At 39.6% G+C, this 25,169-nt stretch overlaps 1 protein-coding gene across 4 annotated transcripts in view; it reads left to right on the top strand.

The window, feature by feature from the left end:
* Positions 1–25,169, top strand: part of LOC120780892 (putative nuclease HARBI1) — a 66,615-nt gene that overhangs the window by 38,728 nt on the left and 2,718 nt on the right. Inside the window, exon 1 of one of the 4 annotated variants that reach the window (XM_040113131.1) lies at positions 11,076–11,168. The exons of 2 other annotated variants lie outside the window; for them this stretch is intronic. Coding sequence is in view for 1 of the 2 variants with exons in the window: in XM_040113128.1 (XP_039969062.1) it covers positions 24,548–24,739 (192 nt within the window). In the remaining variant the exon portion in view is untranslated. Of the gene's footprint in view, positions 1–11,075; positions 11,169–23,811; positions 24,740–25,169 lie in introns of those variants that run through there. One more of the 4 variants, XM_040113128.1, reaches the window with a different exon arrangement.

Raw genomic sequence — 25,169 nt, 5'->3', positions numbered from 1 at the left:
GTGTTGCTGGACTTTTTATGAATTAAAATTAAAAAATACTTTTTTCCCTTCATACTTCTTCTCTTCTTCTTAATTGGCGTAGACACCGCTTACGCGATTATAGCCGAGTTAACAACAGCGCGCCGATCGTTTCTTCTTTTCGCTACGTGGCGCCAATTGGGTATTCCAAGCGAAGCCAGGTCCTTCTCCACTTGGTCCTTCCAACGGAGTGGAGGTCTTCCTCTTCTTCCCCCGGCGGGTATTGCGTCGAATACTTTCAGAGCTGGAGTGTTTTGATCCATCCGGATAACATGACCTAGCCAGCGTAGCCGCTGTCTTTTAATTCCCTGAACTATGTCAATGTCGTCGTATATCTCGTACAGCTCATCGTTCCATCGAATGCGATATTCGCCGTGGCCAATGCGCAAAGGACCATAAATCTTTCGCAGAATTTTTCTCTCGAAAACTCGTAACGTCGACTCACCGGCTGCTGTCATCGCCCAAGCCTCTGCAACATATAGCAGGACGTGAATTATGAGCGACTTATAGAGTTTGCTTTTGTTCGTCGAGAGGGGACTTTACTTTTCAATTGCGTACTCAGTCCGAAGTAGCACCTGCTGGCAAGAGCAATCCTGCGTTGGATTTCCAGGCTGACATTGTTGGTGGTGTTTACGCTGGTTCAAAGATAGTCGAAATTATCTACGACTACAAAGTTATGACTGTCAACAGTGACGTGAGAGCCAAGTCGCGAGTGCGACGATTGTTTGTTTGATGACAAGAGATATTTTGTTTTGCCCTCATTCACTTCCAGACCCATTTTCTGTGCTTCCATGTCCAGCCTGGAGAAAGGCGAACTAACGGCGCGGGTGTTGAGGCCGCTGATATCAATATCATCGGCATACGCCAGCAGCTGTACACTCTTAGAGAAGATGGTACCTTCTCTATTTATTTCGGCGACTCGAACTATTTTCTCCAGAAGCAGGTTGAAGAAGTCGCACGATAGGGAGTCGCCTTGTCTGAAACCTCGTTTGGTATCGAACGGCTCGGAGAGGTCCTTCCCGATCCAGACTTAGCTTTTGGTGTTGCTCAACGTCAGTTTACACAGCCGCATTAGTTTTGCGGTGACACCAAACTCAGACATCGTGGCATAAAAGCAGCTCCTTTTCGTACCATAGAAAGCAGCCCTTGAAATCGATGAAAGAGGTCAGTGAGTGTTGATTCTTCTCTCTCCGGTCTTTTCTAAGAATTGCTTGGATGGTGAATCTGGTCAGTTGTTGATTTTCCAGGTCTGAAGCCACACTATAAGGTACAATCAGTTTGTTGACGGTGGGCTTTAATCTTTCACACAATACGGTCCATAGAACTTTATACGCGATGTTGAGGAGGCTTCTCGCACGGTAGTTGGCGCAGATTGTGGGGGCTTTTTTTTTATGGATTGGGCATAGCACACTTAAATTCCAATCGGTTGGCACGCTTTCGTCCGACCATACTTTACAAAGAAGCTGATGCATGCTCCTTATCAGCTCTTCGCCGCCGTGTTTGAAAAGCTCGACTGGCAATTCATCGGCTCCCGCCGCTTCGCTGTTCTTCAGGCGGGTAATTGCTATTCGTCCTCTTCATGGTCGGGCAATGGAACGTCTGCTCCATCGTCATTGATTGGGAATCGGGTTCGCCTTCTCCTGGCGTTGTACGTTCACTGTCATTCAGCAGGCTGGGGAAGTGTTCCCTCCATAATTTAAGTATGATCTGGGCATCAGTGACCAGTCTTGAAACCTTCAGTTAGTCGCCTCAACTTTTAGTAGAATTTTCGAGCATTACCCCTGCCGGCCAGCTTATCAAGCTCTTCGTACTCACGCATTTCGGCCTTTTTCTTTTTCTGTCTGCAAATACGTCTCGTTTCCCTCTTCAACTCTCGGTATCTATCCCATCCCGCACGTGTTGTGGTCGATCGTAACGTTGCGAGGTAGTCAGTCTGTTTTCTCTCCGCTACGACACGGTCAGCTGTTCTTTTGCATTTTCCGAAAACCAATGGCTTCGGTTGCAGCTGTACGTAAGGAGTTTGAAATGCTGTCCCACAGTTCCCTTATACCAAGTTGTTGACGAGTGCTCACAGAGAGCAGGAGTGCAAGTCGAGTAGAAAATCGTTAGGCTATCTGTTATGATTGCAGCTTCTCGCCGTCGAACCTTCCTTGTGTTTGTTAAAATGCGCTTTTTGCTGCACAGAGACGAGTGCGGATCTTGGCTGCAACAAGCTAGTGGTCCGAGTAGAACACTGGAGACGTGTCTTCCGTCTATCACAACATGATCGATTTGGTTGGTGACTTTTCGATCCGGAGACAGCCAGGTATTTTGACGTATTTTCTTGTGCTGGAATCTAGTAGTACAGATAACCATAGCCTCAACCCATTAGTGGATATTTCGTCGGGTAGGCTGAATTTACCGACCCTAGTGCCAAATATACCTCCTTTGCCCACCCTGGCGTTAAAGTCGACAAGCACGATTTTAACATCGTGGGGGCAGCTCTCATAAGTGCGCTCCAAGCACTCATAGAAGGCATCTTTGGTCCCATCGTCCTTCTCTTCCATCGTGAATGATAGTACTCGGCGACGTATTCTCTCTCCCACCACGAATCCCACACCAAACTTGCGCTCCTTTATATGGCCACTGTAGTAAATGACACAAGGACCTACTCGTTTCTGTCCTTGTCGCTTCCATCGTATTTCGTGGACGGCGGTGATGTCAGTCTTCACTTTAACGAGAACATCAACCAGCTGGGTAGCGGCACCTTCCCAATTAAGGGACCGGATATTCCAGGTGCATGCCCTCAATTCTTAGTCCTTATTTCGTTTGCCATGGTCGTCAACAAAAGGGAGTCTCTCATCCGAGGCTGGTTGTGACTTTTCATTGGGAGTGTTTTTTTTACGTGGCGGGTCCCAAAGCCAGCGCACAACCCTATATAGGGATGTTTCGCCCTCTCACCTTAGATCGCCTTCAAACGGATGTACTTGGTCAGAGACCGGAAGTCGTGAGCTGCTGGCCACTCCCAAGTGAATGGGGATCAGAAAACTTTCCTCACTTGCGTGAACTTCTACACATGACTCCATCTTCCAGTTAGTTAGTCTTAAGAGTATTAATAAAGAGCACACATTTCGGTGCAGCTCAAAAATATATTCATTTGTCACCACCTAGGTTCCCTTTAAACATAACTTTGAGAATTTCTTCATCCAACGTTTGCACTTTCGATCCTTTTTTTTGCAATTTTATTACGCTGGATCGTGTTTGTATCCATGTGTCAGCGTTTATGTTTGTATACTGTTCACACACTATAGCCACATCTACCTTTTCTTCGAAGATTGTTTGCTTCAGCCAGTGGCGTAGCTAGGGGGCCGTCGACCCGGGCGCAACGTCTTGGGGGCGGCAAAACGATCTTCGCTGTTTTTTACTATTCAGAAAAATACTTCCACAAATTTTTTTACAAAATTTATTATAAAAGATAAAGAGTTGTACACTCACAATGTAATAATCTGAATAACAAGGAAAAATATTAATTTTTACTCAAATACTCTTCAGTCTTTGAATTTGTCTTATATCTTTTGGCTTATATCTTTCTTAAAAATAGTGATAGAACTTAAAGATGCACTTTTCTAGCTTTGTCTAACGACGTGTCACTCTCACAGTTACCCCATGCTTTGAATGTAATAAATACTTTTATTTCTCCAAATTTTCAAAAATGGTGTTTAAAAACTCCAATTCGGGCAAAAATTCCTGCAAATTGTGTCAAAAGTGTACAAGATATAGGGCGAAAATGGGTTTTTTCTATGGCTTTTAATGTGTGTAAATTTACTATAAATTTCCTCAAAAACCGTATTGTGAGAATTTTGGAACTTCAGAATTTGCGTGGCTTCTAGTTCCTAAATATTATATATTTAATATCGAAGATATTTTGTAAAAACTCACTTTTGTGCGAACCACTTCATGAAACTTGTACGTAGGTAGATAAAGGGGGGCGGCAGAACATCCTTGGCCCCGGGCGCCCGGAGTTGTAGCTACGAGACTGGCTTCAGCAGCTCTTGAGAAGCTTCACAATGGTTTACGTTGATTTGGACATCTCTCATTTTACACGCCGTTTGATATAGAGAACACTTCCAATTTCCGATCCGGTGGCCGGTCTCCTTTTTCCCGCTGCTTTTGCATGCTTCACACGGACGGACTGTTATCACATTTCTTTGCGAAAAGCTCCTTTTTATCACACTGAGCACAACTATTGCTTCAATCAACTTCACTCGTACATGCCCTCGCCAGTTGGCCATATTCCAGGCACCTGAAACACTTTCTGAGGTTCGGCTTTTCTCTTATTCTGCAGACCACCCATCCGATCTTGATCTTATGAGCGTCAAGCAGCCATTTTGAGTCCGCTGTGGGAAGGCTGATGACTACCGTCTGCGCGCCCGTGTACGCTTGTCTGATGGCTTTGATCGCAATTTCGTCAAATGAAATTAGCTCTTTAATTTGGGATCGTATTGCCACCGCTATGTCTTCTTTCGTCCAGGTCTCGGATCTCCACTGTTACCTCGTGGGTTACAGCTCTTATTTGCGCCTGGTCGTCTGGACTATGTATTTCATCTGAGCCTTCTTCATTTTTAGTAATATTTTGCCTTTTACCGTCTTCCGAATCCGCAAAACGTCCTCTCCAAGCTCTTTCAGATCATCTTCCTTTTTGACGGCTCTAATCATATCGCTATATGACATGTCCCGAGTGCGCGCTATGATAATTGCATCTGGCCTCGGACGTGGCGCAAAAGCAGCCTTCCTAATCGGGTGTTTTGGTTTTCCGTTTTTTTGTAAGAATGCTTCCTTCATTCCTCTTGCACGCGTTGGTTCTCTTTTGGACTTCCTCTTGGCTGGCTTTTTTTTTGGCGGAGTCTTTCGCGTCAGCTGCGCATCCTCGCGAACCTTAGGTGCATGGAGTCTCGTCACAGAAGTAAGCACGTCACGGATCTGATTATTAATTGATCATTGTGGCAGTTTTATTGCTTCTGTTAGCTATTTGATCTTGTCCCCTGAGGCGAGCTGTCTTACAGCGCAAGGGGCGACGACCTCGCTCTTACAGGTTTTTCAACAGTGAGCGCTTGTTTTGGGGATCGCATCTATCTTGGTGCTCGTTTTAAGGGGTCAGCTTCCGTTTCTAAAAACATGCTGCCAGGGCTTTGAGTGCCGTAGCTCATCATGCAGTCTTGTACACTGCTGCTATTGGTTTTGGTATACTTTCTAAAAACACTCTCCATTTGTTTGTTTCTTTCAGCGCATCGTGTGTAGGGGGTGGGCCAAAATAGACAGGAACGGGTGTACCCTCGGAGACCATGCTCCTACCCCAGTTTCCTGAGGCCTGTCCTGCGCTTTACCAGTCCCGGAATACAAGGACAGACCTGCGCTCGCCCTAGGCAACGTAGGCTACTCTTCCTGCACCCAATGCACACTCCCTGACCAGGGACTGAAGTGACTGTTTACTAATACACCACGCGGCTAACACCTCGGCAGAGCAAGCTCACATCACCCTTTCCATCCTACCAGCATAGACATCGCTGTCAAGATGTCCAAGGACTCCCGGTACGCCACGCTGTGTACCGGCCAAGTTGTAATATCAGCCGCAAATAACGTGGTGAACAGACGCTGACCAAGAATCCGCTCATTATGGGTCCGTCGTCATTTTGTTTTTTTTTAGTCGTTCATCATGTCCAAACATGATGAGGGGACACATATTTCTATGTGGCGGTGTCGATTCGCCACAGTCACAGGAGCTTCAGTGGATCTGCTAGCTTAGAGCCTAGATAGAGCGCCTAAAGTTTGGATGCGTGCGTCTATACCCACTAGAGGATGCTCCAATCTTAAAAAACCTTTAAGTCGCTTTAGCTATCCGTAGCTAAAATATGTGTCGTAAGCTAGCGTAATATATCTATTATTAAAAGCTATAAAATTTATTACGCGAGAGGAGGCGAGAATATAACTAATTTATATTTGAACAAGAAAATTACCAAACAAAATATTTTGCTACATACCCTGTTTCAAAAATGAAGTTAAGACACTTGAAATACCATAGAATATAACAAATCTTACCTGAATTACTCAAATCCATCACAATATTTGCGAAATAATAATTAGAAAGCACAAAAATAATACTTATTTTACTTCGTCAACTGAGATCACAAAAAACATTAGCAGACGAATAATGCGAAGATCAAGTTTAGAAGTACGGGAGCAATCACACCGTGAATTTTTGGTGGGTGGAGGTGGTAAATTCTTCTTACTGGCCTATTTCTCTTTCTATTGTAAGTACTATTGCTTGATAACCTTTTATTAAAAAATATGGATTTTTGGCCAGCTAATTTTGATTAATCGACCTAAGTATGTGCGTCGCTTATGGGCTTATTGCTGAGAGTTTAAACAACTTTCGGTGCGAGTGAATTTCTGTAATTTTTCGATCTATTTTAAATGGGTATTAGGCTTTTTAGATCTGGTTCCCATAATCCCATATGTGGAGTTGAAGTACATGAGATGTTTTGATGACTGTGGAGGAACGGGTTCGATATGGAGTACTTTAGTTGAGAAGCTTACAAATATACATACGTATTTTACATATGAATATTATTAATTAAAACTTCGTGTTTCTGTACTTTTATATAAGTTTGAATATACATACTTTTCAATAAAGTTTAAAAAAAAAATAGTTTATACTTCAATAACTCATTATAAAATTTATTTTATTATATTATTAATTTATTTAAAAACTATTTTATTTTTCATTATAATATATATAACACTGCACACTCCCCAAATAACTTTATTGTTAAAACTAATAAAAGCACGATAAATCAATAATTAAATACGCTAGAGGCACTAAATTTTCACACTGAAATGGTATGAGAGAGTCTTATGGGAACCACTGTGAAATCCGGACAGTCGGGTGGTACCGCCTACTTTTTGATGAAATCCCATGTCTCGGGACCCGTCCAACCGATTTCGTACGAGGCATTATTCTTACGTTTATATATCACTGTGTGAAAATAAGTGAAATTGGATAACAACCACGCCTACATCTCATATAGGACAATTTTAAAGTCCAATTGATTCTTTCAGTTTCCAGAACACATATCAAGAAGCAATTAACATAACGAAACAAAACTTTCCACGAATAATTTCTTTAGTATGTGCTATCTTATGACCAAAAATTGTTAAATTCATCCCATCCCCCTTGTTGCCCAAGTTTAGAATTTTTGTTTAAAAGCTAATTATAATTTGATGCTCTTAAGTTCACGCAAGTTATTTTACTCACTTTGTTTTCGCTACGTGAGCCTTCTATCCCGGTGAATCCCAAGATAAGTTACTTGTTTATTGTAACTGTCCAACACGTTTCTGCTCTTAGAGAGAAAGTAACATGCTTGCATTTCTGCTCATAAATATGTATTCGCCAATTGGCTAGCCATTCTTCGACAAAAGTTGAGTACTGCTCTAATATATAATATAATATGGGGCATTTTTTACGGCTTACTAGAGCTGTGTCCTCCGTGAAAGTGGATGTCAATACGTTAATAGTTGTTGGAATGCCTACCGTATATATTATGTACAGAGTTGGGCCTATCACGATACCTTGAAGTACAGCAGCCCTTATTACTCGTTCTTCTAATATGAAGTCTGCTACTTTAACTGTAAATTTCCTTTTTCTTAAATATGACTCCAAAGTTTTATGCAATTCGTAAGGTAAAACGTTTCTGATTTTCCATAAAAGGCCTTCGTCCCAGATCTTATCGAACGCCTGAGCTACATCTAGGAAAATAGCTGAACAGTCTCTCTGTGCTCGAATACTTTCCTGATTTCGTTGGTAATTCTATTTACTTGCTCTACAGTGCTATGTTTAGCACGAAAACTCAATTGGTGCGTTGGTATTATATTATTTTCGTGGAGTCATCTTTGATAATAACACTTTTTCAAATATTTTAGAAATACTGGGTCTCTATTGGTCTATAGGAAGACGGCTGTGTTAAGTCTTTCCCAGGTTTATCTATTATGATGATCTGCGACTTTTTACACGAAATTGGATAGTATCCGAAACCAAAAATTGTATTAAAGAGCAAGGAGAGAACCGTTATAGCAATATTTGGTAACTCAATTAGCATTTTTGGAGTAATATTATCGTGTCCTGATGCCTTTTTCGAGTTTAGCTCTTTTATGATTCTAGTAACTTCAGAAGTGGAAGTCCTAATAGACACAAGCGACTCGTTAGCAGTATTGGGTTGAGCAACTTAAAGTTTTTCTTTAGGCAACTAGGTTGAAATACCTTTTCTAAGTGATTTTCCAAGCTCGCCTTTTCTTATTTACAAGCTTTTCTATTTCATTATTAGTGATCTTTCTAAAACCAACTGGTTCATTGTTATTATTTTTTTTTGTGTTGCCAATACAGCTGCATTAGTTATTACATAATTAAATTCTCTTATCTTTCATCAATGTCTCTCCCTGTATTTATTTTGCCTATACTTCAACCGGTTAGTTTTACGAAATGCTGGAAAAACTGTTGGCTCAAATATTATGGGCTGTTCGTATGACTTTATTAGTACAGGTGAATGATCAGATGATAGCTCTGTACATGTATCAGCTGTCATAAGCGATCTTTCTATATTTTTGACTACAGCAAAATCTATTAAGTCTGGTATTTTTTTCTATCACTGGGCCAGTAAATCGGCTTACCATGCTTATTCATAATATTGTAGTACAGCTGACGTCCTTTCGGATTAATAAGACGTGATCTCCACCTGCTAGAAACCTTTGACCTAGTGTTGCAAAAAAGTCTTTAAATTCGCTATCTGTAATTTTAAAACGAAGTGAACAGTATGTATATAGCCGTAAGGTTTAAGTCAAAACCCCGATTTTGTAGGGATATTGTTGTGACTGCGCTGTACCATGAGATTCTAGAGCATATTGGTTTAACCGATTTCTAACCAACACTGCCGTACCACCATGCGCTTTTCCATCTGAATGAATTGTAACATGGAGTCTTAATCCCGGTATATTGAAATTATTTTTATTTGTAAGATGCGTTTCTGATATAACCATTAATCTGTATTTTTTTCAGATAGAAATCTAATAGTCCCTCATTTACGTTGGTACGCTTTCATTACCGGGTGTTTGTAACATTTGGATATGACGTGCTTGAATGCCCTGTGACAACTTTGAGTTCAAATCTTTATGAACAGGACAAAATCCTCTTTTTTAAGAGTATATTTGGGAGTAGGAAGTAGATCACCACACACCACACAGACACTGCGGAGAGTGCAATATGCCTTCGTGTGTCCATACTCTTGGCAGTTTGTACATTGTACTAGACCATTTCTCTTACGTGGTTCCTCAACGGTGATTATGCGATGGATCTTTAGTTGGTTAGAATTTGACATCAATTCTGTTTTGAACATTGGTTGTGAGACTTTGTTCCTGTTAAAAATATTTATCACTGATATAATACTAAAACCAGCTTCTTTCAGTGCTTCTTTAACATCGTTAGAGTCTACCGAAGCCTATATACCTTTTATGGCAACAACTAAGCCTTTTGAGCTCTTCAGTTGGTAAGAGTAGTAATTCTTGTTATTGTTTGACAAGTACTTTACAACATCCATGAAACTTTTTTCAATGTAGGTTTGAATTTGTGTTTCATCTACGGTTTTTTTCAAGTTCACAATATGAAAATTGTTTTTGCCTCACGCAAATAGATTGGAGGGGGTTTGGCATTCACGACTATGGTGGAACCCTTTGCATCATCCTTAGGCTCCTTGATCAGCATGGCAAATCTGTTGCCATTAAGAATTTCTGACTTTTTATGATTTTGCGTGTCTGGTTGCAACTTTTTGGTATCGACCGATTGTCTAATTAAAGACTCGATTTCCTTTTTATTTCGTTTGCTTTCGGCGCATTTGTTGTTGCCCGGTTGTTGTTTACTGCTGCTTCTGCGGATTGCGCTACCTTAATTTTCATTTCAACTGACTCATAATCGCCGTTACATTTTTTTTGCCGACTTTATTTTTGTTGCCTCGACAAAGCTGAAGTAGGCATTTAAGGAATGCCTACGGCCTGGTGAGGCTGCGAAGCACTCATTACATTTTGTTGTTTTGTTTTTATCTATTTATTTCGTCCACTATTTGTTTTTGTTTATTATTAATAATTTGTGAGCACTGATTTTTATTTGATTGTTTGTTTTTATTTTATTATTATTGATTGGTTACTTTGTGCACAATCTGAATACACGGAGGGAATTAAAAAACCCGTCCGTACTTCTTGAACGCCAATAAAATATCCTGGTGAAGTATTTTGGCTGCTAATGATTGAATTTCCTCGGACTACTAGACACGGTGCACTATTTATACTGAACGTTACTGTTTTCAATTGGAAGACTTCTATTGTGCCTTCCGGGGACTATTTGAGGGTCCAGAATTTGCATGAAAAGTGTTACATTTCTTTTCGTCTGCTCTTTTAACTAATGGAAGGGGGGTAATTTTGCTATTTAAGCCTTCCCTACAGATTCGAGGGTTTTATATTTGTGTGTTAAAAAACTGTCGAAATTTGACCACATCGGTATATTCAAATTATCTGCTAGGGTATATTCAACGGTTTCTAGAGTTTGTTTAGGTAGTTTTGAACTACAAAGAGATATCAATATCGAGTTCCAGCTTTTCTCAAGGTTGGTTAAATAGGTTAAAAAGTTATTATCTTCTTTCAACATTACTAGTTCTTGGGTTACGGATATACAAGGCTGTCAACATATCCCGAAAGGTGGGCGAAGTCGTATAATCTTCGTAAAAGATGTCGGTGTCGCATGGCAAGGTGAACTGTAGGAGCGAAATTTATCATCGTGTCTTCTGAAGTTCTTTCCTTAATAAGATGGGTTGGCACCTTGGTTTTACGTGTATCTACATCTTCTTTAATGGAAGCAAAGCCAGATAGGTACATTTGATAGCTTTTTCTGTATCTTTCTTTCACTTTATAGAAATTGATGTGAGTGAGTGTGAGTGTGAGTGCTTTGCATTTTCATTAAGTTCAACTCCTTTAATTTCTAGAGTGTAGCCCGATTCATCTTCACTTTGAGTCTGAAGATAATACGAATTCAATTAAATTCATTGTTGCGATTTTACAATCTTCTATTGCCATAGGTGAGTAAGAGGTATTTAATATTATAATTGTTTGAAAGAATTTTTGCATTTATTTTTTGGTTTTCACAAAAGAGGGTGTCCGGGGATTACTTTTCATGAAATTATTAAATTTGAGAAAAAAATCGATAAATAAAATTTTTGCAGGCTTTTACACCTTCTCCTATTGGGTCACCTTTTTAATTTCCTGCGTGCTGTTCGAAAACATTTTTTGTTACCAACATATGTATATAATGCGAATGAAAGCGCTATTCGTAAGTAGATATGTAAGCGCGGGAGTATATTTATTTATATAAAAGGGTGTTCTAAAGTAAACATGACTTTTAAAAAACAACAGAACAAATGATTTTTTCGGCAAAATCAATTTATTTTATTCAAAATAGTCTCCTTTTGCTTTAATACAGCTTTTTGCACGGTCCAAAAGCATGTCGAACGAGTGTTTTAGCTCTTTGGCCGGTATAGCCGCCAGTATGTATGCCGGTGCAAGCCTTTTGAATGGCCTCTACGTCTGCATAATGCATAAGAAGTCGCACGGTACCATATTAGGTGAATACGGGGAGTGGTTAATGGTTAAAATGTGATTTTGGGTCAAATAATCGGTCACAAGTGCCGATCGATGAGACGGCGCATTATCGTGCAACATACGCCAACATTCATCTTCGCGATATTCGGGTCGAACATGTCGAATACGGTGCACCATACGCTTCAAAACCCCAAGGTAGAATACCTCTTTAATGTTTTGGTCGAGTGGAACAAATTCTTTGTGGACAATAGGGTGGGTCGATTCCGGACTTTTTTCGATTCGGGATTTTTAATAGTGCGGAAAAGTTGCCTTATTAGTTCCTGATTTCAATGCAACTTTTTGTTTTGAGATCGAATTGCATCTTCAACACCAACTCCGGCCTTGAAATTTTGGAAATTCGCCTAAAATCGTGAAATTGTCTACCTAGCGCCTGAAATACGCATCTCATGGCAAAATGTATAAAACAAAAGTTATTTGTCACGTCATTTGCTACCGAAATGGTATATGTGATCATGGCCGTAGGACGAACCGTTCCCGAGATACGAGCGAAAATGCGGCGCGGCACAGCGCAAGGTGAAAATCGGCTTGCGACCACACTTCTTGACGTTGATTTCGCCGAGCGCTATCACTCACATTCATTCACCTACGCCAATGGACACGTTCGGATAGGTCTCCACACAAATATTTTTTCATCGAGTTCCTTAACTCTTGTCGGTGATTTCGCAGAGTTCTATCACTTACATTCATTTCCCTGCGCCATACGACACGTTCGGACTGGTCTCCACATAAATATTTTTTCATCGAGTTCCTTCACTCTTGTCATTGATTTCGCCGAGTGCTATCACTTATATTCTCTCAACAGAACACAGAACTCAAAATATCTGTATCTAAATTTAAATTTAGACAGAAATATCCTGTGTATAGCATATATCCGTACAATCTCTCTGAGTCCCAGTTACCTACTTACCAGGATGTTCTTTTGTGTTATCAGTTTGAAAGATTTCTTATAGGGTGACTCCGAGGCAACAACTATGAACCTAGGAGTAAAGAGGTTACAGATATAGTTGCAGAAAAAGTTTGAAAATACTTTCAAAAAGTCATCTATTCCGATAGTTTCACACACCAGAGTTGTACAAATGCTCACCACATACCATAAGAAATTTCTGACTCTTAAACAAATGTTTTTAAGGAAGCCAATCTGTTTGAGCTCTAAAAGAGACGACTTTGTCTCTTCTGCAAAAATTATTTGACATCGCTGCTTGTAAATGCATTCATTTTTATACCCTGAACAGGGTATATTAAGTTTGTCACGAAGTTTGTAACACCCAGAAGGAATCGTCGGAGACACTATAAAGTATATATATAAATGATCAGTTAGTTCGAGCTGAGTCGATTTAGCCATGTCCGTCTGTCTGTATATATACGAACTAGTCTCTCAGTTTTTAAGATATCTTTTTGAAATTTTGCAAACGTCATTTTCGGCCGATATCGGACCACTATAACATATAGCTGCCATACAAACTGAACGATCGGAATCAAATGCTTGTAAGGAAAACTTTCACATTTGACAAGACATATTCACGAAATTTGGTATATACTATTTCCTAAGGCAACAATGTAATCTCCGAAGAATTTGTTCAGATCGGTTAACTATAGCATATTGCTGCCATACAAACTGAACGATCGGAATCAAGTTCTTGTATGGAAAACTTTCACATTTGACAAGATATATTCACGAAATTTGGTATATACTATTTCCTAAGGCAACAATGTAATCTTCGAAGAAATTGTTCAGATCGGTTAACTATAGCATATTGCTGCCATACAAACTGAACGATCGGAATCAAGTTCTTGTATGGAAAACTTTCACATTTGACAAGATATATTCACGAAATTTGGTATATACTATTTCCTAAGGCAACAATGTAATCTTCGAAGAAATTGTTTAGAACGGATTACTATAGCATATAGCTTCCATACAAACTGAACTCATAGTTACTAACAGTAATGCACCTGTGAAGGGTATTTGGCTTCGGTACAACCGAAGTTAACGTTTTTTCTTGCTTTATTTAATTTGTGCTATAACTTGTCTCAAATAGCTAACGAATGAAATTTCGATCCTTTCGTACAAACGAGAACTCGTTATCGAATGAGAAAATTTCAAATTTGGAAAGTGCCTATTCGATAGCGAGTACAACGATCCGAAAACAAAAAAAATTCATTAATTTCGCTCGTTAACGTGTGCCGCGATTCGGGCCCTGGTTTTCGCTCGAAAACTTGTGTTTTCGTCCCTGTAAAATCTATCAAACGAAAACACAGTTTTCGCTGAAAACTACTTGAAAACTTACATTCCACTCATTATAATCGGTGCCTGCTCTAGTTCTTCTTGCACTTGTCCAAAGGAAAGGAAAGTTCCTATCAATGAACAACCATTTCTCTTGGACCAGAGAACCAGAAGAATTGGTCTCATCGGAAGTGTTGATCTACTTAAAACAAAATAGATTACAAAGAAAAATGAACGTAAAAAAAGCTTTCAAAACGTCATTCAACATCAACACTTACCAGAAAAGTATCAGCTAGAACACGTGACCATTCAGATCAGCCAGACTCTCATACAGACGACAACAATGTAGGTGCATCGCACATGGATTCTTCCAAACACGATGCTGATGATGAATTTTCTCTTCCATCTTCTAAAACCAAACAAAACACACTAGTATTAGAACAAACTGCTTTAGCTGCCCAAAGATTTGGAGTAAGTGATAGAGCAGCGACCTTGATTGTTTCAACACCGAAAGTATTGACTCTGTATATGCGCTGTATTTTGACGGCCGCGAAGACAATACACTTACACAAGTCAGCGAAGGTGAAAAGTACTACCGCGACACTGTCAAAGAGGAACATATTTCTCTTGTAGCGGAACCTGGTTGTCATTACTTTGGCCACGTCACCTCTCCTTTCGGGTCAGCTGAGAATGAGACGCAAGCTATATGGTAACATTTACAAGACAATTCAGTTGATGTGGAACATCTAGAAGTTGTCGGTGCTGATGGCACCAACACGAACACAGGTTGGAAAGGTGGAATCATTCGGAAACTAAAAGAAAGAATAGGTAGGCCATTACAGTGAGTTGATGTCTTCTACATTTCAACGAACTTCCATTTCGTGCTCTTTTCGAACACATAGATGGTGTCTCAAAGAGTCCATTCTCTGGCGACATAGGTAAACTGCTCCCTGATTGTGAGAAGTTGCCTGTTGTCAAATTTGAAAGTTTTCCATCCTGCCAATTACCTTCTGAGGTTATTAATCCGACCCAACTTAGCGCAGACCAAGCTTATCTCTATAAAATATCAGACGCTGTTATTTCCGGTCAATGTTCCTCAGATTTAGCGTCGATGCATCCAGGTAACATGTGCAAATCTCGCTGGCTCACCTGTGCAAATAGAATTCTGAGATTATACATTTCTACTGACAAACCAACAAAGGAAATAAAGATTTTGGTCAAGTACATACTTACAGTTTATTCACCTATGTGGTTCTCAATAAGATTCAACAGTTCATTTAAAGATGGCTCGCGACATCTCTATGCTGCAAGTCAAAGGTCGAGATACTTACCTGTTAAACTGCGCAAGGTTGTCGATTCATCCATTCAACAGAATTCTTTCTTTGCTCTTCAAGAAAACATTCTCCTTAGTATGATGACTGACGAACGGATAGAAGTCAGAAAGTTGGCCCTCGACCGTCTTCTGGCAGCCAGAGAAGCAGAGTCTGACACTGTAAATGGAAGGGTTTGATTGATTGATTAATACGAGGAATGCACTGCGACCTTTGGTCGATTGTGCCCTCTCCTAACCTACATAGACTCACCTAGCCCCAGCGCATCGATGAAGTTCAATAGACTTCTGGGCGCTAGTGAGGCTATGCGATTCCTATCCGGAAGCATTGATCCGAGGGCCTTAGTCCTGCGTCTACAGACTGCTGTGCAGTCAATCAGCAGGTGCTCCGGGGTTTCAGGCTCCAAGTCGCAGAACCGGCAGTTAATACAAGAGGATAGGCCCATGTTGTACAGGTGCCTATTCAGCTTGCAGTGGCCGGTATACCATGCGACCAGTAGCCTGAGTTTGTTCCTGGGGAGGTTTATTATAACCTTGAACCTGCTTAGATTATATCCTCCCATTAGCAACTTGGCATGTCTCATAACACGCGTTTGCCGCCAATGCTCCTCTCTGCCCACTCCTTCTTCCCTGCGAAGTAGCTCCTTTAGGGTATGTGGACCTACCCCAATAAAGGGTTCCGGGCTAGCTCATCCGCCAGTTCATTACCGGCTATACCTCTGTGCCCAGGCACCCAGATTAGGTGTACCTGGTTACGTTCTGCAAGGCTGTCCAGCCTCTCCCTGCACTCCTCGCTCCATCGCTTTTAGCGCCGCTTGGCTATCGCTGAGAATGGCTATTCTCTCATTGCGATAGTTGCGATGGAGGTTTATTTCTCCTTCTGCTTGGGAACTCTCCCATCGGTATGGAGAGCTTAGTGCGTGGGCCCGCGATCCCCGCACCGATTCCCTCCGACATTTTCGATCCGTCGGAATCATTCCACTCGTCTATGTTGCCGAGGGTGACCTTAAACTTCTTCTTGAAGTTAACTGTTTTGGTAGTGCTGTCCCTCGGGAGGAGGGCTGATGGTACATCGCAATTTATCTTTTCCATCCTCTGGGACGAGATTACCCTACCTTTGCCCCACCCCTCTGCCGTTATTTGCAGAATTGTGTGCTTGGCCACCTGACCGATAACCAAATGAAGCAGAGTAAGCTCCATCAGAACCTCCAGTGCTGCCGTTGAACAGGTACGCATTGCGCCCGTCATGCAGGCACTGGCTAGCCGTTGCAGCTTCGATAGCTTGGTCTTAACCGAAGTCTGCGACGCTATTGAGGCCCAGGCCACCGCCCCGTATGTGATTATTGGTCGCACTATCATGGTGTACAACCACCTGAGGATCCTTGGCTTACAGCCCCAGGACTTGCCCGCCAGCCGGTTGCACACCATTAAAGCTTTTGTTGCCTTGACCAGGGTCAGGTTTACATGCTGATTCCACCGCAACGTAAAGTCTAGCATTAACCCTAGGTATTTGACATTTCCGGTCATTCCTATCTCTCTGCCCCCAAGTGTAAGGTTCCTGAGACCGGGTAAGGACCTGCGTCTCGTAAACGGGACTACGGTCGTCTTGGAGGGACTGATGTTTAATTCAACCTCTTTACACCACATCTTCGCTAGGTTTAGACCCCTTTGTATTAGGTCACAGAGAGTATCTTCGTATTTGCCTTTTGGTATAATTACAATGTCGTCCGCATACCCTTGGCAGCGGATCCTATTGTTCGTTAGCAGTACTAACAGGTCGTCTACAACTAGACTCCAGACTGATAACACACCTCCCTGTGGGCAGCCTCTTGTTGTGCCAAGACGAATCCTCTTGTCACCTACTGTGGTCTCAGCAACTCTGGTACGCAATACAGATTCAATCCATCTGCGCACCGGTGCTGCCACTTTCCTTTTCTCCAGTGCCTTGGCTACACTTTTATGAGACGTGTTGTCAAAGGCACCTTCGATGTCTAAGAACGCGCAAAGCATCACCTCTCCATGCTCCAGTGAACTCTCTATTTCAGAGGTTATCTGGTACAGAGCAGTGTTAGTGGATCTACCCGCTCTGTAGGCGTGCTGAGCCGCATGCAGGGGTGCTCTCTTCAGCACTGTTGACCTTATTTCATGGTCCACGATCTTCTCCATGGTTTTTAGTAGCAAAGACGTTAGACTGATTGGCCTGAAAGATTTCGCCAATGAGTAGTGTTTCCTACCCACCTTGGGTATGAAGATCACCTTCGATGTCCTCCATACTTCAGGGATGAACGCTAATGCGAGGCTTTCCCTCAGCAGCCGAATCAGGTTAGGCAGTGGAAGGGTTAGACGTAATAAAGTGCCAAAGCTGAATTTCAAAGCTAATAATTATTACTCATATCGTAAGACTATTATCTTGACTGTTCCACCAGTTCTTTGTTCAGTTTCTAACAAAGAACTCATAAAAGGGCTGTCGGGAGACACTGCAGAGGTATGGAAATTTAGTGAATTCCCCTCTCACACCGTAGCAGTCGAGAGAACCGTCAAACTGGTGACAGAGGGATCTTCTAAAGTTATTGGCCCCCAATCTCGTGATCGTTTTATACGCTCTACACTGAAATCTAGGCAACAAGTGCCAAAGTTTAGTACAAAATCTGATTTTATCAATAAATTTGACACAGATTCAGACTAAAACAAGCTTGACATATGGTTGGTTGGTTGGGTTGGGCTTGGGAGGAACGCGAAGAGCAGCCACCTCCACGCGGTGCGGTGGGTTCTGGGTGACCAATACAGCTTAGCTGAGAGCTGCAACAATTTTCACCTTGCGCTGTGCCGCGCCGCATTTTCGCTCGTATCTCGGGAACGGTTCGTCCTACGGCCATGATCACATATACCATTTCGGCAGCAAATGACGTGACAAATAACTTTTGTTTTATACATTTTGCCATGATATGCGTATTTCAGGCGCTAGGTAGACAATTTCACGATTTTAGGCGAATTTCCAAAATTTCAAGGCCGGAGTTGGGGTTGAAGATGCAATCCGATCTCAAAACAAAAAGTTGCATTGAAATCAGGAAGTACTAAGGCAACTTTTCCGCACTATTAGAAATCCCGAATCGAAAAAAGTTCGGAATCGACCCACCCTAGTGAACAATACCCTTGGAGTCATAAAAACAAATCAGTTATCTTCACTTTTGACTTATCCATGAGCGATTTTTTTGGGTTTCGGCTCGTCCGAATGAAAGACATAGCACTCTGTCGTTTCGTGTCGCGATCATATAGGAAACGCCACGTTTCGTCATTAGTCACAATATTGTAAAGGAAGTTTTTGTCCTTTTTTACCTCTTTAATGATGTCCTACGAATGTTAGATTCTGAGCAATTTTTGGTCGTCAGTCAATTTGTGCGGAACAAACCGTACACCGGTCAAAATGCGATAAATCGATGTTTTTGAGATGTTCAATTCCATATCCATGAATCCTGATTTTTGATAAATTTTAGCACAGTTTCCATGGAATTTCCGGTGATCACGGATTTTGATTGACCCACATGTTACCACATGTTACCTTTAAGGCTGTCAAATCTTTCTTTTAAAAGCCCAAAACAATGCTTTACTCTATCCCGGTATTTAGTGCCGTAAATTAAATGCAATTCGGGCGTTTCTATCCAATTGTCTTGTTTTGCTTCTGTAAGGAGTTATTAACGTTCCAGATAAAGGGTATGCCGAGTCCCCAACAATCCATAGCTTTGAAGAAAAATGCTGCTCATTTTGCTGAAAGAGCGAGCTATTTCGATATATACGGGCATCATGCCAGCTCCCAGGGTGACTAACCACAACAAGTCGAATTACTGGTTTATAGTCACAAACTATTTGTGCTTTTATTGAATATATGTGATTTCTGGAGAAGTATGATGGTCTTCAATTAGAAGACTGCTAATTTAATCTCGGTTTCATCAATATATCCAATACAATCGCCAGTACAAACTCATCAAAGGTATCCGATACCATTTTCGATCGTTCAATCTCATCGAGCCATTTATATCCCTCAACGAGACCCTCGGGTCTGGCCAGGCATATTTTGTTTTTAAATGTTATTTAAATATATTTAGAGTGTAGCAAACGACTTGCGCTTCCAGGTAGCTTCCTAGAATTTTATTGTCTATAGGATTTAGAAAATTCAAGGATATCGTATCGAAAAGGACGAAAAAAGGATATTATAATATTACAAGTTAGTACACCAACCAATTTAAAGGTTAAGAAAAATGTAATTTTTCTCAAAATGTTACATTTTTTGTGAACGCTATTGCCACGCCCCTGGTAGGGATAGACGGAGGTTGAGGGCTTTCCTGAAAGCCCTAGGGGTGAACTAACTCGCAAAATGGTTTTCATCCCCCCCGGCCCCATACCCCCCCAACTGTAGAGAAACAAAAGGGGGGACATGGTGAAAACCCATTTTCGCCTATTGCCACGCGCCCGGTGGAATTAATTTCCTGAAAGCTCTTTAAATTACCTAACCGGTGCAATTTATTTGACGCTAGAGCGTTTTAAAAGGTTAAGAAATGTAATTTTTCTCAAAATGTTACATTTTTTGTGAACGCTATTGCCACGCCACGCGTGAACAAGGTAGTCAATTTGATTTCAACCAAATCGAGAGGTAAGAAATTTCAAAAATGTATGTACATATCTATATTGTACATATATGAGCGTAAATACAACATGTATTTCCATACAAATGTATGTAAACACCACTTGGCATAGCCAAGCACCATTGGTCTCGACTAAGTTTATCAGACCGTTGGTCTCGACCCGGGATATACTTAGTCGTCGATATACTTATTTGTGTCGATAGTTTTTTTAACATTTTCTCTCTTTCTAATGAATTTTTAATTTTAATATTTAATATAATATATGTTATTACTTTTGTTATAAAATAACCTAATATGATTATCAATAATAAAGTGCTAAATATCCACCAAACAGGATTTCTTTTTATTTCTTGTTTTATTGGAGTTAACATGTTTAGGTTTTCCAATCTTAAATCAATATTTTTGTTTCAATATATTCTTATACAGAAATTGGCTTAAATTTTACTTCTTTTAAATATTTAAAAAATTTTCCAGTGGGATTTTCTTATTTTGTATCATCAATTATTACATTATCTTAAAAAGATATCAAATATACTGCGACTATTATATGATTATTCGCATTGTTTTCCGGAAACTATTACAATATTTATTACTTTATTAATAAACAAGTAAAATTTCTTTTTATCATACAAAATGCATTATTTGACTCCTTTTTGCAAAATTGGACTGAATAATATTTATTTTCGCATTTGTTATTTCACTTTCGATTAGTAATTTTCTTTTTTGTAGTCAATTATGTCTGATATAGTGTCGTTAAAAGTATCTACGAAATATGTAAAAATGTCTTCATTGTGTCTATAAGATAATGAAATTAAACTATAATATTGTCTTCTGGAACTATTAGTTTTTTTTTATATTTAGGATTTAATTTATTTCTTCCTCATATTACTTTTTTATAAATTACTAGCTGACCCGGCAGCCGTTGTCCTGCCTGAAATTATGTGTTTTGAAATGAAAAGAAAGTTGAATTTATATTGTGTTGAAAATCTTTTATTTTCGATTATTCCAATTTTTTCAATTTTAACGAAGCTTGATAAACAATATTTTTTGGTTTCTGTTTCGGTGCTTAAATCTACAGAGCAGATGGTTTTCCAACTCGTGAGCACGCCACGTATATCCGTCCTTGTTAAAAACATAGCATTTCCAAATTTATGCCACACACTTCTAGCGACTATCCTTGTGTCCTATTGATTCTCATCACAAATGCAATTTTCACTTGAAACGGAATGCGTTGGAACTGATATTGAAAATTGTAGAACTCTTTGAAAACTGAAAAGGTTTGAATTGAAATGGCAAATCGTTGGAGCTCAGAGGAATTCGTAGAGTCAAGCATTCTGCCCCATTCTATAAGATGCTACGTTACAATCAGTCGGGTTGCATTACACAGTTTCGGTGCTTGAAGATTGCGAAACATAATAACGACAGATCCAACTTTGAGACGCAAATAATGCGGTGTCATACCAAGCCTCTCCAAAGCACTTAGAAATTCCACTTGATAATTCGCGGCTTCGTCTCATTGTCAAGACGATCGATCGATTTGTATGAGCGCAAGTCTCCCAGAATTTGACTTTAAATCTTCCAGTTTAAGTCAACAACATCGGTATTTTTGGCTAACATTGCGCGTGCACTTAAGGAATCGTACTTACGATAATTTGGCCAATGTCCGAACATTCGTGATGAGTTCATCTTTCGCGAATTGATAAACGACAGATGGAATTGATATCGAACTACCGGAATTGATCCATTTCCAATTTTCCAAACATGTTCCAGAAATTGTAATTGCTGGCTTACTTCTCCAAAATTTGCACACCCCGTACCATTCACAGTACGTAATGACTCAAATAATGTTGAACCGCGTACATTATTCAATAGCAACCTAAGGTAGAAACAATCGTCGTTTATCGGGTGGATTGTGTAAATTTGTCCTAATGCATTAGTTGATAACACACCTGGATGTTAATCTACTGGTTGGAATTGCTTTCTGCGCAACTATTTCTTTGACGATGCATTCCAGGTATAATATCAAGGTATTTCCGAATAGAGCAATGTTCTCGCAAACGGATACTGAAGAAAATTGAGAAAAAACTCGTCAAAGTTAATTTTGTTGCTGGCGGTGTTTCCACTGGCTGTACTGTATTCTCTGGGTTGAAATACACTCTGCAAATTAACTGCGAGATGCACAACAGTCGGAAAACGTTCATGAATTGCAAAAGTAAATATCCTACAAAGCGCTTTATTGCAGTTCACGTATCGACCGTATTGTTCAAGACCAATAACCGCCATGTTGCTTCCTTTGGTGACGAAATTACAAACGTATTTTATCGATTACACCAAACTGCAATACTCAACATTGGTATGAGTTTTGAATGTGAATTACACAATAATGGCGAATATGATACGATCCATGTGTTGTCAACTTTAATATTCATTCTTCTAAATTGAATGCTGAATGTTCTGCCATTGTCGTCTGGTGAGCCACGCCTATCATTTCAAGTTTGAGTTTCCGAAAGAAAAGCACTTGGATAGTGTTTCGTGCATTTATTGTCAGACATGCAACCCGAAGTGGGATTGTGGTGTCCGCAAGGTCCATGAACCATATTGGTTTTCATCATTTGGTATAATACTGTATCTTTCTCTGCATCAGGAATTTCCGCAGAAATGAGTTCATCAGTTTGATCTGGTGTACTCAACAGAATACATCCAGCATCTAACAGCACCATATATATGTACCATATGTTGCTTCAAGATAAAGTCCATCAAACATCGCTGCTGTTGTTTGAAAAAGTCGTGCTGTGACATCGTGACGATCGCTTCCTGATTGACCGCGTTCCATAATTCCTGGGAGTAGTCGTTCATATGTCTTGGGCTGCCATACGTTGATGGCAAACGGAACGCCTACCGATATTAGCGTGACCTCTTCGTGGCTTCGTAAGAAATTTCAATCTGTAATTGATCACTTTATGTGAAAAATAACGTTTTCACTGAATAATTTTCAATAATTTTTCTTTTGAATAGCCGGAATAAAAAAAGCATGCGACCGAAATTGAATGATTCAAATATTTGACAAATAAAAATATTGAAAAACAAAACAAACAAAAATTGAAAAAAAAATTTGTATGGAAAAATGTTACTTTTTGGGAATTTTCCAATTTCCAATTTCCCTTAACATTTAGGAGGATGAAAAATAGATGTTGGCCGATTCTCCACCCTAGCCGATATGCACGCTAAGATTCACGAAAATCAGTCGAGCGGTTTCAGAGGAGTTCAATAACGTACACCGTGACATGAGAATTTTATATATTTGATTTCTCCATAGTGAAATGGGAAGCATGCATTATTGCCTTAATATTGAAATTATGTATTTTTAAAATATTATTACCTCCCTTTTTTGGAGTATATTTTTTATTTTACTGTCGGTATTATCTTCGACTGGTATCTTAGGATTTTCTTGTCCTAAGAAGTTTAAATTTTGTATTTTTATATTTTTATTTGCTTTTTCACCTTTTTTTTTTTGTTTTATTTTACCGGCAAGAACTTCGGCTGGCGTTTTAGGCTCTTTTTGTCCCAAAATAATTTTTTTTAATATAAGATTCTTCGGCAGGTGTTGTAGAATTTGTTTGTTACACAATTTTAATATATTTTTATTTTTAATATTGTCGGTACTTTCTTCGGCTGGCGTCTTCGGACTATCTTGCCCAATGCTGTTTGAATAAAAATTTACAAAATTTATGTTTAACAAAAACAAATTTTGTTTGTGTTTTCACAATTTGATTAAAGGAATTATAATTTTTATAATTATAAATGTTATAAAATCTAATTTTATTAAAATAAATGTCGATATACGGGGCGGCGAGAATCCTATTCCGACTTGCTGGAGCTGGCGATCGAGTTGTTACGAATGGAGGTCGAAAAAGTATAATTGCGGTAGAGTGGAGGTGTTGACGCGGCGCAGTGTCTCAGCGAATGTGTCCGAAAGCAGCGATGATCAAATCCTTTTGTTAGTTAGATAGTTGTCATCTGCTGTGGTGAAATGCAATTTGTCCCCAGGTGTGTTGTATTAGTGCATGTTGTTTTCCGTTGTTAAGTGTGGTGTTCTTCTCAGAGGAGTTAAGTTGTGCTAGGGTGCGCCAGTTTTTCCCGGATAGAGTCGGGGAGGCTTAACTCATTTAAACAGCGTTTAATGAAATTAAATCATTGAGAAAATGTATTTTCTCTATTTCTTAATTTCCGTAAATTCATTTCCGATTTGGAATATCTATTGTGGCTACTATTTTATTTAAAAAATTATTCCATTAAGAGATCGCTCTCCAAGTTATCAATTTCATAAGAACTTTGTTGTACGCCCAGTAGATTAATATTGTGAAAATATTTTATGATGGTCGAACCATTAATGGTTCTTACCCTCTTCTTAATTACTAAAGTGTTTTTGTCATTATAAATTCCAGTTCGTATATATTAGACTTCTGCATGAATGTACCCATATCTAGCTTAACAGACCTGTACTTTTAAAATACTGCACTTATACTTTGCTGTACAGTATACTTCTTAGGGCAGAAGTAGGTAGCACAGCATTTTTATTGTTCTCACTTAGAGTGAGAACAGTATATGGTTGTACTCTTCGTGAATGAGTACTACATTTGTATTTTTTTAACAAGAGGGACATCAAGCGAAATTATAAGGACAGTGTGGGTGTGTGTGCTATTATACAACTGTGCAGATGAGTTCAGTATTATTAACACGTGCATAAACATGGATTGTAAGGAAAACGACGCTCGTGCAATGAACGCACAAGAAAATGTAAGTTTTTGTAGCAATAAAATTCTCAGATTTTTATGGAAAAAAAATATGTAGAATTCAAGATATATTTAAATAGTATTAGCGGACTGGCGGAACTTCCTGCTTCGTTTGAGGCTTGTTCGAAAAACCTGGAGGGTAACAATTATCCAACATTGCATTTGACTATTCCACACATTAATAACCTAAAAAAAATATCCACTCCAAAAGACAATGACATCGAAATTGAACAAAAATGGAAGTTTTCACTTTTAAAATATTTATATTCCATAGTTCATGATAATTTAAACAAATTTCATAACATTGCCCTATTTTTATTTCCACCCACAAATAAATAGACAAAGTTCACAGATTTAGAAAAAGAACAAATTAGCTGAATTAATGAATTAAATATAGAATCATTTGTAGCATAAAATAATTAATATAATTACTT

This window comes from Bactrocera tryoni, unplaced genomic scaffold (genome assembly GCF_016617805.1).
Source record: "Bactrocera tryoni isolate S06 unplaced genomic scaffold, CSIRO_BtryS06_freeze2 scaffold_25, whole genome shotgun sequence".
NCBI lineage: Eukaryota > Metazoa > Arthropoda > Insecta > Diptera > Tephritidae > Bactrocera > Bactrocera tryoni.
This window is presented reverse-complemented; position numbering and strand designations above follow the sequence as displayed.